General features: G+C 37.1%; 1 protein-coding gene across 27 annotated transcripts; it reads right to left on the bottom strand.

The window, feature by feature from the left end:
- Positions 1–774: 774 nt before the first annotated feature.
- On the bottom strand, positions 775–13,627 carry LOC107771670 (putative phosphoribosylformylglycinamidine synthase, chloroplastic/mitochondrial). Of its 27 annotated transcripts, XR_012698743.1 has the most exons (9): positions 13,478–13,626; positions 13,022–13,081; positions 10,900–12,932; positions 8,004–10,150; positions 7,629–7,703; positions 4,968–5,079; positions 2,483–2,581; positions 1,768–1,931; positions 1,064–1,368 (listed from the first exon to the last, which is right to left on the bottom strand). XR_012698743.1 is itself a non-coding variant. In XM_075229732.1 (5 exons), the coding sequence occupies exons 2-4, from the start codon at positions 13,064–13,066 to the stop codon at positions 8,005–8,007; spliced, it is 4,224 nt and encodes a 1,407-aa protein (XP_075085833.1). In that variant the 5' UTR covers positions 13,067–13,081; positions 13,478–13,627; the 3' UTR covers positions 4,716–5,079; position 8,004. The 27 variants fall into 27 exon arrangements, 5 of the variants coding, with proteins under 5 accessions (XP_075085833.1, XP_075085834.1, XP_075085835.1 ...); XR_012698741.1 differs by having other exon boundaries at positions 775–1,931; XR_012698750.1 differs by lacking the exon at positions 1,768–1,931 and having other exon boundaries at positions 775–1,368.
- Between the last annotated feature and the right edge of the window lie 1,917 nt (positions 13,628–15,544).

Below are 15,544 nucleotides of genomic sequence, written 5' to 3'. Positions count from 1 at the left end.
GTATTTTAGAAGCGAGCAAAAGAAGTTCTAATCTAAGCACGAACTACTATACTTATGGTTATGGATACTGATTTTACATTTGTCAGTCTGTTTGTGATAAACTTCTACAACTGAACAGTACAGATACTACACTATATCTTAGACAAAATTGACTTAGCATAAGTTGGTCAGATTTAAGACTCAATGTTATTGTATCCCTGCGTCTGAAGACTCTAAAAATAGGTTTAAGATTGCTTAATGAGAAAATGACACTACGGCTAATGAAATTTATCGAAATATTTGAGCTTGCAACATAATTTTTCTGCTCATGAACATAAGAAAACTTGGTGTAGTTTTCATTTTTATCTGTACAATAGACGGGACTAGCCCGTGCTTGTTTGCATTATACCCTTTTTTTTTGTCCGATAAATACAGTTTTTCATCATACGGAGTTATAATATTCAGCTGAAGAACATGTACTTTTTACCATGTTAACAAAATAAAACATAATGTATTTGCCGTTCCAGCATCAAGATTATTGCTATTACTTTTCACAAGTCAACAATGGTTGTGCTGTCAAAGGAATAAAGGAATTCTAGCTCACGAATCCTCCTCCTTTCGTCTATCCACAATATCAACAAAACACGAGCCATTTCATTCTACATCATCAATAAGTTGCCCCAGTGCACACGAAAATAAGTCTAAATTTTATTACAAGAGAAAACACACTATTGGAATAGACTCTTCTCACTTTCAGCAGCGAAATTAAAAGAATTCACATCTAAAAGAAAGAAATTTCAACACAACTCAAAACCAAGTTATCATTATGCCTGATCACTTTTGAAAAATGCAAGTCAACAAATTGTGACAACACATGGAACACTAATTTATCGATTTACATGGCTGCAATTAGATCCACCTGTATTTCAACACCTATGAGAACAATAGCCCTCTTCAATGTCCTAACAAGCCGCTAACAACTATCCTTGCATTTAACATCTTAATACCCTATTAGAATAAGTAGCTATATTTTTTTATTTTTTTATGCAGGATGCCAAAAAAATAGTCATAGAGCAGACTTGAATTTTGCAAAAAGGTAGGTCTAAAAGGATCGCTGAACATGCTCAGTTCACATCAATGTATATATAGACTAACTAACTGGTAACTTGAAACGAGGCGTTGACCACTTTATATAAAAAGATAGACATCAAAAGCACCTATATGCGGCTAACACGGTGAGAAACAAAATCAAAAGAAGGCTTTAACCCCCCGCAATTTAGAACTGTAAAGTTCCTCCAGCTGGTTTACTAATAAAAGCAGAGTCCTTAAAAGTGTGATATATGGCTTCAATATTTTCCGCTTTAATGGAACCAGAAAGCACCTAATTAACTGCAATTCACAAAAGAAAACAATGGAAGCGATTAGGGAAATTTGTAGTAAAGCTATTACTACTAAATAGGAAAGACCGGCTGTGTTACAGTATAACTCAAACATAGGCGGAGGTAAAAATTTGGTTTTTTTTGTTCTTCAGGTAAGGATCAGCCTGACATGCCATATGAGAACGGTATATATGTGGAGCATTCTGGAATATGGGGTTATGCAAGCCAAAAAGGACATCTTAATTGGATTAATAGAAAAGACTTTATCAAAATACAAGTCCATGAAGACTCTGACTCGAGTAATGGAGTCTAAACCTTGATTCCGAGACCTCAAAATGAAAAATACTTGTTTTTATCTATCCAACTTCTCAAAATTTGTCATCAGCTAGGAGGAAAAAACAGCCATAACCTGTATATTTTTCAACTTTTCTCTGATGTCCAGCAAAACCAAGCAATATACCACATGTTTTCACTTATCTAGTATCCTTCACTACAAGAGGAGTCGGAATTATCCCTCCAACAACCTCGTAATACCCGTCCTCACTTCCTCCAACCTCATCAAGCACCGACAATCTGAGGAAATATAGTTATTAGTATAGATTAGATTCTTTATTTTTTTAGGGGGGGACTACACAGTATAGTCGCTCCCAAAAATAATAGCAGGTAAAATGTATATTTTTGGTATATTAATGTATAATATACATATTTTATACTTATTTTTTATATATTTGGCTAGCGGATGTAATTATTTTTGGCCGAACGGCCAAATGTGCGTGTTTCTCAAAAAATATTTTTAGCAACCATACTCATCTTGTGCCTTCTTATTTATAGAAGAATTGAGATCAATATGCACTGTGGACTTCTGCTCCTGTATTCTCCAGGAACTTGGTTAGAAATTATCATTATTCCTTTTCTTCTTCATTCTTTAAATTTAGTCAATTTACTAGGTCTGGCAGTTACTATGACAGGAAAGAAAAGTTAGGAGCAGCATCGAACAGTGTGAGAATGGGATAACTAACCAGTTCCATTCTAATCTATGTAATCACTTCATGCAGTTATAACCACTGAGCAGTTTACTGTGTAGGAGTAGATAAGAGCAAAAGTTGGACAGGAGCGGCACATACCACAGCTCCACAGACAATATTGTAGAAATCTGTTGGTATCTCGTTTTGAATAACAATGTCCATTTTAGGTGGAAAGTGTTCTGCTTTTATCTCGGAAACCTGTAAGATCAAAAGCCAAAGGACATAGCTTAGTTGTGTGGAGATTACATCACCACCTGGCAAATCTCCTATTACTTCCTCTTGCTGTAGTTCTGCCAACATATCAACTCACCAACCATAAAAGAAAAGCCAACATACTAATACTGACGCTAAAGCATGTCTTATCCTCTTACACATACTTGTTTTCAAGTACACGATCTCATTTTAGTCTAAGCAACTCAACTTTGAAAACAACAAAATACAAGTACCCAATGAGTCCCAATCATTCAGCAATGAACAGTAGTAGTATTATTACAGTAAAAGAATACCCCTAAGGTTTTCATATTCACATTGGATAAGACTTGTAGTTATCATGTAATTGACTACATAAAAGGAGTCACATATAGGCAGCTCATACACATTATTCTTCTACGCAAACCAAGCAAAATCTAACAAATTGTCAGAACTTAATGCATAAGAGTATCACATAACAGAAATAAGGCAAGAATTTACAATCTTACAGTTAGTAGCTCATGTAAAATCATAGTATCAGGCTATCAACGATTGAAATATTTTGTTATTTTAACTTTTTGTTTTCTTTCATTAGGCAATAATTTTAGTACAAACTGAATGCCAACTCAAACACAAAAACAAAGCAAGTATCAAAATGAGAATACATGGGCTATTAACACATTTTCTCACTTTCCATTGGGGAGCTTTATTTCTTTCCATAATCAGTAACCAATGAGGTACTGAAGTATTTCCATAAAAGGACAATATGGTACCTCAGAGAAACATTTCTGCTACTGTCTTTGATGCAATAGAAATGCATCTCGATTGTCAAATAACATTCAAACAAGAAAAAGAAAAGCAAGATAAATTTGAAACAGCAAAAACAGCCGTCTCCTGCTTGCCAAGCCTCTTCTATATATTAGTATTATATGAAATTCCGTTTTCCATTTAGAAAATTATTTACTTGAATTAATTTTTAGTTTCTATATGGCCAAGAATTTCTTGTTCAGGATTCTTTCTTCCTATTCTCTCATGAACCTGACTATCAAATCGAAAAACAAGGTGGCGTGATGAGAGAACTCAACAAGATATCACTTTACCAATGATTTGACAGATAGTTGATGTTTTGATATTCATATGAAGGAAAAGGTCATCCAGGAAAGACATTTGCATATTCCCAGAGTTTTAAGTAGCCTGAAGTGTTTCCAAGACTTCAATAATTCCAAGTGAAATTCATGATTGAACCACTAAAAACCTCAAATTTGACTTGGTTGGACAGCTTCTTAAAGTGTTCTATAGATACCACTATCAAAGTATTTCAGTGTACAAATACAGCAAACATCTTCCCTTGTCCTTAAAACAAGGTCCAACAAGGTTTATGTTGCAGTCACAACATTTAGGATTAAGAACAAGCGGAAAAAAAAACAATGAAGAGAAGTGAGAATTTCTTTCCTCATTTAACAATTTAACATAATGACCAAAGTGTAAATAAAGGGGTAAGCACATGAAAGAAAATTCAAATGTAACAGCATAAACTTCTCCAAAACAATATACAAGCGGTACATTTTTCCATGTTTAAATAGGCACCTCGTAAATTTCACAGTTGGAACTGACAAAGCAAAAAGGGGCAAAACAAAGGCAAATAGATAAGAATTAAAGCAATATAAACAGGAATTACTATATTGCTTTCAAGAAAACTCTCGTAGAATCGAGAATGAAGTTCCCTTCTATATATATGCATGATTATAAGTTCATTCCATATGGGAATAGGCCGAAAGTCATATACATTCTCATTATGAGAAGGGGTCAATCGGTCCTATCTAAGCAGATACCATGTTTACATATGGTTCCTGGATCAAGTTTGATCTTCATAAGGTGTCTTTCACTTTGCATTGCCCTCCCTAACCTCAGTGCCCACCTCCCAAAAAAAAAAAAAAAAAAAAACCAAACAACGTAAGAAAAAAAAATACAGGAGGAACAGCAAAATCCATACTCAGATATTGTAATGAAATGGAATATAACACAGGACAGTTCCCCACAACCAACACAAGCACACCCTATATATTGTAATGAAATGGAATATAACACAGGACAGTTCCCCACAACCAACACAAGCACACCCTATGAGGGATGATGCACAAAGTGAAGAGGAGTTGGAAAATTGATACGAAAAATGCTCAAAAAAATCAGTTGATCAGATATGTAAGACATAAGAAAAACCAATTATGGTATACAAGAAACAAGCGAAACAGCTAAGAGGCAATGAAAAAGTCCATCAGTATCGAAAGAAACGACAATCAGCCAGTTAAATTGAAAAATTCATCTGCTTTGTGCCATGGTATCAGAAACAAAATTGCAGAGATCTCAAGCTCTGCACTGATCTTAATCTCTGCACCTTCAGCACTGACTATTAAACTGTGTCGCTTCTGTCCAATCTTTGCACTTTAACCTCTATGTGATAAAGAACAGCACCTGCCTCTCAGCTTTGCCCCTCTAATAATATTTGTCTGTCAAACAATGTCATGACTTCAGAATTTTCAGAAAATCTGTACATTTGACAAAAACATGAACTTATTTTCCGTATACATACTTTACAAAGAAGCATGTCTAATGAAGATACATTTGGAATAAGTGCTACCGTATAAGATTAATTATGCAAAAATTTATTAATAATAACCTAAAGTGATATAGTAATAGCTTGATCTACAAGCAAAGAGTTCACTATTGACGCAACTCTTCTGGATTGAAAATCTGAGTCACAACATTGGACAGCACCATGTCAATTGGGAGTTCCTGGACTTCATTATGAAGCGGATGGGGTTTGGGGAAAGATGGAGGGGATGGATCAAGTTCTGTATTTCCTTAGTCAGATTCTCTGTCCTGGTTAATGGTAGCCCGTGTGGTTTCTTTGGCAGCTCCAGGGGGCTCAGGCAAGGTGACCCCCTATCCCCAATGCTATTCATTTTAGTGATGGATGCTCTGAGTAAAATGATGGATCGTGCGGCGAGTGGAGGCTTCTTGAGAGGATTCTCAGCTCCGATCGGGGTGCTTAGTGCCTGAAGAGTCTCTCATTTGTTTTTTGCGGATGACACCCTGGTTTTCTGTGATGCAGATATGGATCAGTTGACCTTCCTGAAGCAGGTACTACAGTGGTTTCAGATAGTATTAGGACTCAAAATCAACCTCGGCAAGTGTGAGATTTTCCCGGTGGGTGAGGTTGCTAACATTGATGCTTTGTCTCATGTTCTCGGATGTAAGTTGGGCTCTCTTCCCACTACTTACCTGGGTCTACCATTGGGCGCTTTGCAAAAGGATACTTCGGTTTGGAATCCAATCATTGAAAGGGTTGAAAAACGATTAGCAGGCTGGCAGAAATGGTACTTGTCAAAAAGCGGTAAGGAAGTGCTTATCAAAAGCACTTTGTCGAGTATCCCTACCTATTACTTGTCCCTGTTGCAAGCACCTGTGAGCATCACAGAAAAACTGGAACGGCTTCAAAGGAATTTTCTTTGGGATGCGGCAGATGGAACTAGAAAGTTTCATTTAGTGAATTGGCAGACAGTCACTTCCCCAAAGAAGTGGGGTGGACTTGGAGTAAAAGATCTCAGGGTATTCAACAGAGCTTTGCTGGGGAAGTGGCTGTGGAGATTCGGGGTAGAAGAGCATGCTCTATGGAGGGAGGTCATAGTAGAAAAGTACGATTCCACGGGAGGGGGTTGGAGGACCAAGGCAATCACAGCACCATTCGGGTGTGGCATGTGGAGGAACATCATTAAGAACTGGAAAGCATTCTATGGCAACATCACTTACAGGGTGGGAGATGGAAGGAGAATCAGCTTTTGGAATCACAGGTCGTGTGGAGAGGATACTCTGAGGGTCTCTTTTCCCCACGTCTTCAGAGTTTCAAACCAGAAGGAATTGATGGTCCAACAGATTCGCAAGGAGCATGAAGGGGATAGTATGGGACCTCTCTTTTAGAAGGAACATGCAAGATTGGGAGATTGCGGAACTCCAAAATTTGTTGGCACTGCTATACGGGCAAGACATGCCCCATCCATCTTGCGATTCTTAGAGATGGGGGTTGCGTGGCGATAGTTTGTTCACCGTAAAGTCCTTTTACCAGAGTATGTTGGTGAGAGAGGAGGCTACTTATCCATACTCATCGATCTGGATTCCTAAGGCACCCACGAAGGTGTGCTTTTTTGCATGGCTAGCAGCGAGGGGAGTGATCTTGACAGCTGAAAATCTACGAAAGAGAGGAATTACACATGTTAGTTGGTGCTACCTGTGTAAAAGCTCAGGGGAAGAAGTTGATCATTTTATGTTGCATTGCCCTGTGTCCTGGGGTTTGTGGAGGGCAATCCTGAATCATTTTGGTGTTCAATGGGTGATGCCAAACACTGTAAAGGAAATGCTATATAGTTGGGCCGGTTTCCGTAGAAGAAGCAAGCAAAAGGCGTGGAAGTTCGCCCCGTTAGCTCTCATGTGTATAGTCTGGGGAGAGAGAAATAGGAGAGTTTTTGAGGGGATTGATTCTCCGTTTTCACATCTTAAGAATAGCCTTTTATCTTTGATCGCTTTTTGGTGCACACATATAGCCCCTACTTGTGTAGAAGATTGGGCGTCTTTTGTAGAGAATCATGTTCTGATGTAAATTCTCTACTTTTTTGTACACTTCTTGTATGCGGGAGTTTTTTCTCCCTTTTGATTAATACAATTTACCTTATCAAAAAAATATTAAGAAGAGAAATTTAAAGGTCATCCTAATCCCAGCTTAATACAACACCTTATAGAGACCGTGAAGCTGGTTGTTACAGCAAGAATTGCAGTAGAGAAAAGAAAAGGAAAGCACTCAGAAAGAGCGAATGAAAGCTTAACTTTTTTTTATAAGAAGAATGAAAGCTTAACCTTTCCAACTTCTAAAACTTTTTAAATTTTAACCCAAAATTAAATGTCACTACATAATTCTGTTATTCTTTTCAGTTCTTTTAACATATGCAAGAGATTTCCCACAAGAAAAAATTTATGCAATAAACATAAGTTTCTTTACCCATACCTAAAAGTAACTAGATGGTAGCTTCATTATCATGTTGTGATGCAGACTCGATGAATAGTGCTGGCGGCATACAATCTGTGAGAATGCATGGGAGAAAAATCTATTTATTAACAATGATACAATGAGCCCTATATTAATACATATTCTACTCCTACTACATAAGGGACTAGGACATATTCTACAACGACCTCTGCAAGTATAACTGCAATGAAACATATAAATAGAACAGGCCTTTGAAAGAATTGATTGAAATACGACAGTGGATAAGTCAAAACATAATGCACTCAAAACCAGTCTTTATGCTACATGTTTCTTCATAGTTCCAACAGGGATAGAAACATGACAGAAGAGTTGATAATTAAGTAAAGGAGTTACCTCATGAGCACCATTCTCTGGCATTTTGGAACATGCGCAACCAGGGACTTGGACCTTTCTTTTCAACATCCCAATTTTTAGGATACCATGGGAACTGCCACATCAAGAAACAGCGTTCTGGATGAGGCATTATCGCAAGATGTCGCCCATCTGGAGAACAAATTGCCGCCACACCCAAGGGAGAACCATTAAGATTGAAAGGATATATATCTGTTGGTCTGCCATCATCATCGCAATATTTCACTGGTGCCAAGTTGGAGCCAACAATATGATTGAAAACACTATCATCAGGGAAATAAGCTCTTCCTTCACCATGAGCAGCCCAAACGCCCAGTGTACTACCTTCCATACCTTTGAACATTATGGCCGGTGATTCTTCTATTGTCACACTCGTGAAGCGGCATTCAAACCTTCCAGACTCATTATGTACAAACCTAGGCTGTGATGGGTCCCCGCCGGCACCGAAAACACCTCCCACTTGGGGCCCCGGAACCCAACCCAACAGAGCCATAAGTTGGCACCCATTGCAAACTCCAAGGCTGAAAGTGTCTGGACGGTTATAAAATGCCTGAAATTGGTTTAAAAGAGGTTGATTAAAGCGAATGGACGCTGCCCAGCCTTTTGCAGAATCAAGCACGTCAGCATAACTAAAACCTCCAACAAACACAATTCCTCTAAATTCATCAAGCATGATGACTCCATTGAGAAGGTCTGACATTGCAACATCCCATGGCTCAAATCCAGCAGCATAAAAAGCTGCAGTCATTTCTCTATCACCATTGCTGCCTTCCTCGCGAATAATTGCGACCTTTGGCTTTGAAACGGCAGTCATATACTTATCATCAGTAAATGTTGGTGTGAAGGATAGTTTCCAGGATGGTTCATGCCGATTCTTCAATCCTTCTTTTTCTAATTCTACACACGAAGCCAGTCTTTGGAGCTTTTCCAATTGAAAGCTGGTTTCTTCCCACATATCCCTGAGCACAGAAGTTTTGTCATTCAAATGAGTAACCCCGTCAACCCTCAATTCAACTATTGGAGATGAAGTAACTTGACCAATAATATTAGCTGAAACAGCACCACTGCAGAGCTTTTCCAGAACTAAATCCAAGTTCTTCCTGCTAACTTCAATGAGCAGGCCAAGCTCCTCTGCAAAAAGTGTTTGGGGTACACTACTCCCTAAAGAAGTTAAATCCAAGTGAATGCCACAGTTCCCTGCGAATGCCATTTCCAGAGCATTCACTAAAAGTCCCCCATCACTGATATCATGACCAGCAGATATCAGCTCATCAGAGATTAGATTCTGAACCTCATTAAAAACAGTCTTAAGATAAGATACGTCATCCAGATCAGGACTTTCGTCCCCAATTTGATCAAAAACCTGGGCAAGAGCAGATCCACCAAGTCGTCGTTTTCCTTTAGCCAAGTCAATATGAAGCAGTACACCATCATCTCCAAGCTTCAAGTCTGGCGTAACTGTCTTGGTTATATCAGGACATGTCACATAGGTACTGATGACTAGATTCCCTGGGGCTTTAACAACTTCCCCAGACGAGTGGGCTGCCATGGAAAGGCTGTCTTTCCCCCCATCAATTGCAATTCCAAGTTCAATCATAGCTTCAGAAAGAGCAACAGCAGCGTCATACATTGCAGCTCCTTCACCATCTAGCTTTGCAGCATACATCCAATTCCCACTTGCTTTAACATCAGAAAGAGATGTAATTTTCGCCCAAACAAGATTTGTGAGTGCTTCTCCGACAGCCAGCCGTGCCATTGCTTTTGGATCCAAAAGACCTTTTATTGGCTGCTCCCCGATTGAGCATGCACCTCCAGTTAAGTCTGTATAAGTTTGAGCTATAACAGCAACATCAGCAAGAGGAATCTGCAGGGGACCCACAGTTTGCTGCTGTGCCACAAGGCCTGTGACACACCTGTCAACTTTAGTGGTCAAGAACCTTTTCGAACAAACAGAAGGGAGCCTCAGGACCCTCTTCAATGAATCTAAGACTGTTGTTGCAGGAGCAATATCAAGTGGTTCACGCAGATAGTTCATGCGACGAAATTCAAATGTCTTTTTAGGCATATCGCCAAGCACCTTCTCAAGCTCAAGATCCACTGCAGGTGGAGGAGGAGGCAATCCACTAGACCTGCATTTTTCAATTGCTTTTTAGAATAAAAGATGGAGCTAGAATCGCTTACACACAAGTTTTGCATGCTAAAAATCAAAGCCTGAAATAAAAATTTAATCTTTATCCTCAAATTTTCAGCATAAGAAAAAAGATCAAATTTTGGTTCTTTCTCAATAAACAAACAACCAGATGCTTTTTAGCACAAAAATTGGACCAAGAATGCCATACACACCAGCATTGCACTGCAAAAACCAACACTCAGAAATAAATATTAATCTTTCTCCAAAATTTTCAGCATACAAAAAAAATATACAATTTTGACAACAAGAAAATAGCTTTGAGTTACTGCTTTACCAAAATCAACAAATATCATGGCCAAAAATCAAAACTTGAAATAAATATTTATTCTTTCTTCCACAAATTTTCAGCATCCATAAAAAAATTCAGTTTTGAGCACCGCCAGTGAATGTGTTGGAACTTTTGGACAAAAGCTTAGTAGTGAGATATTCCTTTTTTTTAAAACTTAAATTACTCTTCTAAGAACAAATGCCTGATTAAAAATTTAATATAATTTATTATCATTAGTTTTAGGGCGGAATTGCCCAAGGAATATACTGGGTATGTTGTTGTTGTTTTAGGGCGGAATTGACAGAGGTTTGTAATTGAGTGATAGATATCTAGTCAACTTAGGTAATAAAATTCATGATTGTTATTCTTTAAGAAATTAATTTTAGTTTTACTTTAAGGATGAGGGCAGTCCACCAGACCTGGTTTTTTCAATTGCCACGCTATCCTCCAGGACAATACGCCCTTCACCATTAATTGTTCCAATAACAGCCATGGAAACTCTTTCCCTCGCACAGATTGCTTGCAAAAGATCACGACTTTCAGGCTTCACTAGTATGGCATCTTGCTCCTGATATTCTGCACCCCAAATTTCCAGAACAGACATCGTGTGATCGCCAACTACAATTGCCCTTATATCAATTTTGGCGCCCTGTGGATGTATTATTTCCTTCACAACATTACAGTTTCCACCAGCACCCTGATCATGAATACTTATGATCGGGTTGTTGTCCCCTATCTCAATGCAAGCACGAACAACCCGATACAACTTCTGTGCCATCTCAGCATCTCCACGCTGCACGGCGTTGAAGTCAAGCTCGGCATCATTCTGTCCACTGACCATGCTGGATGCAGCGCCACCTCCCATTCCAATACGATATGCTGGTCCTCCAATCTTAACTACCAACATACCAATCTCGGGTTCTCCCTTTGATAAGTGAAGGTGATCTATTTGCCCAATGCCAGCACTAAACATGATCGGCTTCAACCATTCCCTCCTCTCGCCACTTGGCAGTCTCATTCCAAACGTTCGACAATAACCCTGAATCAAAGGCTCCCCGAATTTGTTCCCATAGTCCGATGCTCCATTACTAGCATCAATAAGGATCTGCAGCGGTGAAGCCAAATTTGCTGGGTATGTGAAAGAAGGATCTTCCCAAGGAGCATATGAACCTTCAATATGAAGATTTCCAACACAATATCCGGCTGTAGATGCAACAACAAAAGAACCCCTTCCAGTAGCATGGGTATCCCGGATACGGCCGCCTGCACCTGTCTCGGCACCAGGATAAGGTGCCACAGCACAAGGGAAATTGTGGGTTTCTGCAGTAAACAAGATAGCTAGGTCACTGGTAATCATGACCAAGAAGCATGCCGAACCAGGCTTGATAGGTCGCAATTGCTTCACTCGAAACCCCTTGATAGCGCTGGAATTATCTTTGAAACCAATAACCGAATTGTTTGGATTTGCAAGCAAAGTGCTCTTGACGATCTGCATAAGAGTCTTATCTGCAGGTTGACCATCTATCACAAGTTTCCCTGTAAAGAACCAGTGCCTACTATGCTCGCTGTTAGATTGAGCAATATCAAATAATTCCACATTCGTCGGGTTTCGCTTCATGTCATCCCTGAAAAGTTTGATGTAGTACTGTAAGTCTTGCTCATCAAAAGCCAAGCCCATTTTCTCATTAATCTCCTCCAATGCCTTTCGACCCCTTTCTATGACGGGTATATATCGAACCTCCTCTGGAACTATGCTTGTCTTGAAAGAATTAAGCTTCTCAACATAAACACACTCTGTCATCCGATCATGAACCATTGAAGCAAACTCATTAATTTGACTATCCAGAAGTGACCCGTCGACATATAATAAATACCTCCTAGAACGCTCCATTCTATTTATCTCTGTTAATCCGCATGCTTGGCAAATGGACACTGCATTAGCAGACCACGCCGTAGTGAAAGATAACCGTGGACCAACTTCAATGATATATGCATCTGGAATTTTCCTCTTCTCCTCATCGAGGAAACTCTCACTTCCCAAGTTCTCAGGTTCATAAGTTTCTCCTAAAACCCATTTAAGCACAGAAAGTTTCTCACTTGAAATATCTGAATTGAGCCCGATGTTGAAACACTGTTCTGTTTTCAAGCCAATTATCTGATTAGAGACCTTTGTCTGAACCAGCTTGAGAAGCTCAGCAGTGGCACTGTCCTGTAGAAATGGAACACGATATAAATGCATCACCTTCTCGGCAACCACCTGAACATCTTCATTAACGACGCTGCTGATATCCCTCGAAACCACAGCTCTAATCTTCGCCGGAATATGAGACCTTAAACTCAAATTCTTATGTGAATGCTTAACAGGGCTTTGTCTTGGAAGTGTACCCCAAAGCAAACGATTCGTCTGCTTACTGGAATGTCTGGGTAATGCTAGCTTTTGTCTATCAAAACCCTGCAATTTAAATAAATGTCAGAATTAAACAATTTACTCAACATCATTATACAGAACATATTCTAGAAAAAAATCAGTAATAATCATACTTGTAAGAATTCTGTTGCAGTGATGTCCCAAGCAGATGTTGCCATTGCCAAAATTTGCTGCTGCTTCAATAGCAATAAATAAGAGGAAACAAATTATTTTTGAACCAAAAAAAAAAATAGACAAGAAGCAAGTAAGCACGATAAATTTTTGGGATTATAAAAATCTAAACTTCTAAAAAAGTAACAGAATATACGCGAGCTAAAGAAAACTCAAAATCAAATAACCCCAGAAAAAAATCAATTAAATACCCCACTCTAGAACAATATTTGTTACAAGGGAGTCCTTTACCCCAGTTTTGGTGTTTCCTTCAACACACGCAAAAAGCTTTTTAGCATAAAAACTGAGCTAGAATTAGAGTACACGCAAATTTGTGTGTGATAAAAATCAAAACTTGAAATACACATAAAATCCTTCTCCACAAATTTTCAGGAAAAAAGAAAAAAGAATCAATGTACCTTTAAGTTACGGTTTTAGCAAAATCAGCTAAAATTATGGCGAACGTGAGAGGGGAAAAGCCAACGTGAGAGAGAGTGTTGGCTAAAGCTTTGGACAAAAACCCTAGTACTGAAATATTCCTTTTTCTTTTTTCATTCTACTTTATTCCAAATATTATTCTAAATTAAAGATTGATATAGAGTCAACTTAAAATTTGATAATTGTTAATCTTTAGAAAAGTAGTAGTAGTTTATATTCTGTATAAAAAAATTATTCAGAAAATACCTTTTTTGCTTTATTTTAGATGATGGGCTAAACTGCAAAACAAAAAGATCCTAGACTTAAAAACTTGTCGGTCAATTCAAAAATTAAAAGACTGATTATTTTATTTCTTTCAATTACTTTTATTAATGGCATGAATTTTTTATTTCTCTTTTTTTTTTAAAAATCTTTTTTGTTCCCTGATCCTCATTAATGAAGTATTATATGATAAACAACATGGCGTAATACTTCTAAGTTCAAATTGTCTTTGTCCGTGGTGTATGCCTTTGTTGCCACAAACAATGAATAGAATTTTATTTTAACATTAACAATGATAACAAAAGATAAACTGAAACATACTTTATTTTATTATCATTTTGTTATTATCTTGTTTGTACAATTTTTGCTACTTAACATCTGGTAGAGAATAGAAAAAGTAGGGTCTTTGCTGAATTTAATTTGTGAGCAAGCCCAGTCTTTGTAATTAATGGAAGTATGAGACCAATCTCATACTGATTAATATTCATGACAAAAATCTAAATTTATTTAGCAATAAATTTAAATTTTATGATATTTTCATTTGCATGAGGTAGTGATAATCACGTTGCAAATTAACAAGTTGAGACTAATGATAGTTAAGTAATAAACTTACGTAGATATAATTTATCTGTACTAAGCAGATAAGATTGTGTTAAACTTATTAATGTAAAGATTCTTTTTAATAAATTTTACTTAAAATAGTATGTTAGTTATTATTTTTATTATATTATTAATTAATATATATCAAAATTTATTTATAATTATCTAATAAGTAACATGAATATATAAGTATATTATATGGATAAAACTTAAGCTCAAGACACTATTACTTTGGTGCAATCATGTCCGAATAAGTAAGAATATCCATGTGTTACAATTATAAAAGTGGGAAATATGAAGTAAGATGTTGATGTGCATTTTTGCCCTTAAAATGCATTATTTTACTTTACAAAAAGAATTAAAAATATTTTATAATAACTAATTTTTTAAATTTTGCAAGTTAAAAGAAAATATAAGTATTTAATAATAGTACAAAATAAGAAAATATTTTAACAACTATCTATTAGCATGACAGTTAAACTAATCTAAACTTTTAACGCATACAACTTATAACTTAAATAAGGCTCCTAAGTTCTAATAAGAAGTGAAGCTACAATATTAGGTACGAATTCCAACGAATACGGTAATTATTGTTTAGACCCTATATTTATCTTAGAAAATCCATTAAATATGATAAATATTTAATTATAAATCAGTAACTAAAGCACACTATGTATTCGATAGCAAGTAACATGCAAGCATAATTCTTTTGTCTACCAAAACCCTACAATTTAAATAAATATCAAAGTTAAACAATTTTCTCAACATCATTATACAAAACATATTATGAAAAAAAATCAGTAATAATCATATTTGTAAGAATTCTGTTGCAGTGATGCCTCAAGCAGATGTTGCCATTGCCAAAATCTGCTGCTAATAAATAAGAGGAAACAAATTATATTAGAACCAAAAAATAAAAAGACAAGATACAAGTTAGCGCGATAAATTTTCGGAATTAGAAAAAAACCTTAACTTCTAATAATGTAACAGAATATATGCGAGCTAAAGAAAACTCAAAACCCCCAAGGAATTTTCCATTAAATAACCCAAGAATCAGTTTTGACAACGAGTACCTGGCCAATGTGAGAGAGGAGAAAATGGGAGAGAAGTTAAGGAGGAAGAGGAGTGATAGTTTGGCGAGGCTTTTGGACAAAAACCCTACTAGTGAGATATTGCCTTATCTTTTT

This window comes from Nicotiana tabacum, chromosome 14 (genome assembly GCF_000715075.1).
Source record: "Nicotiana tabacum cultivar K326 chromosome 14, ASM71507v2, whole genome shotgun sequence".
Lineage (NCBI taxonomy): Eukaryota > Viridiplantae > Streptophyta > Magnoliopsida > Solanales > Solanaceae > Nicotiana > Nicotiana tabacum.
The sequence above is the reverse complement of the archived record's forward strand: the minus strand, read 5'-3'. Positions and strand labels throughout refer to the sequence as shown.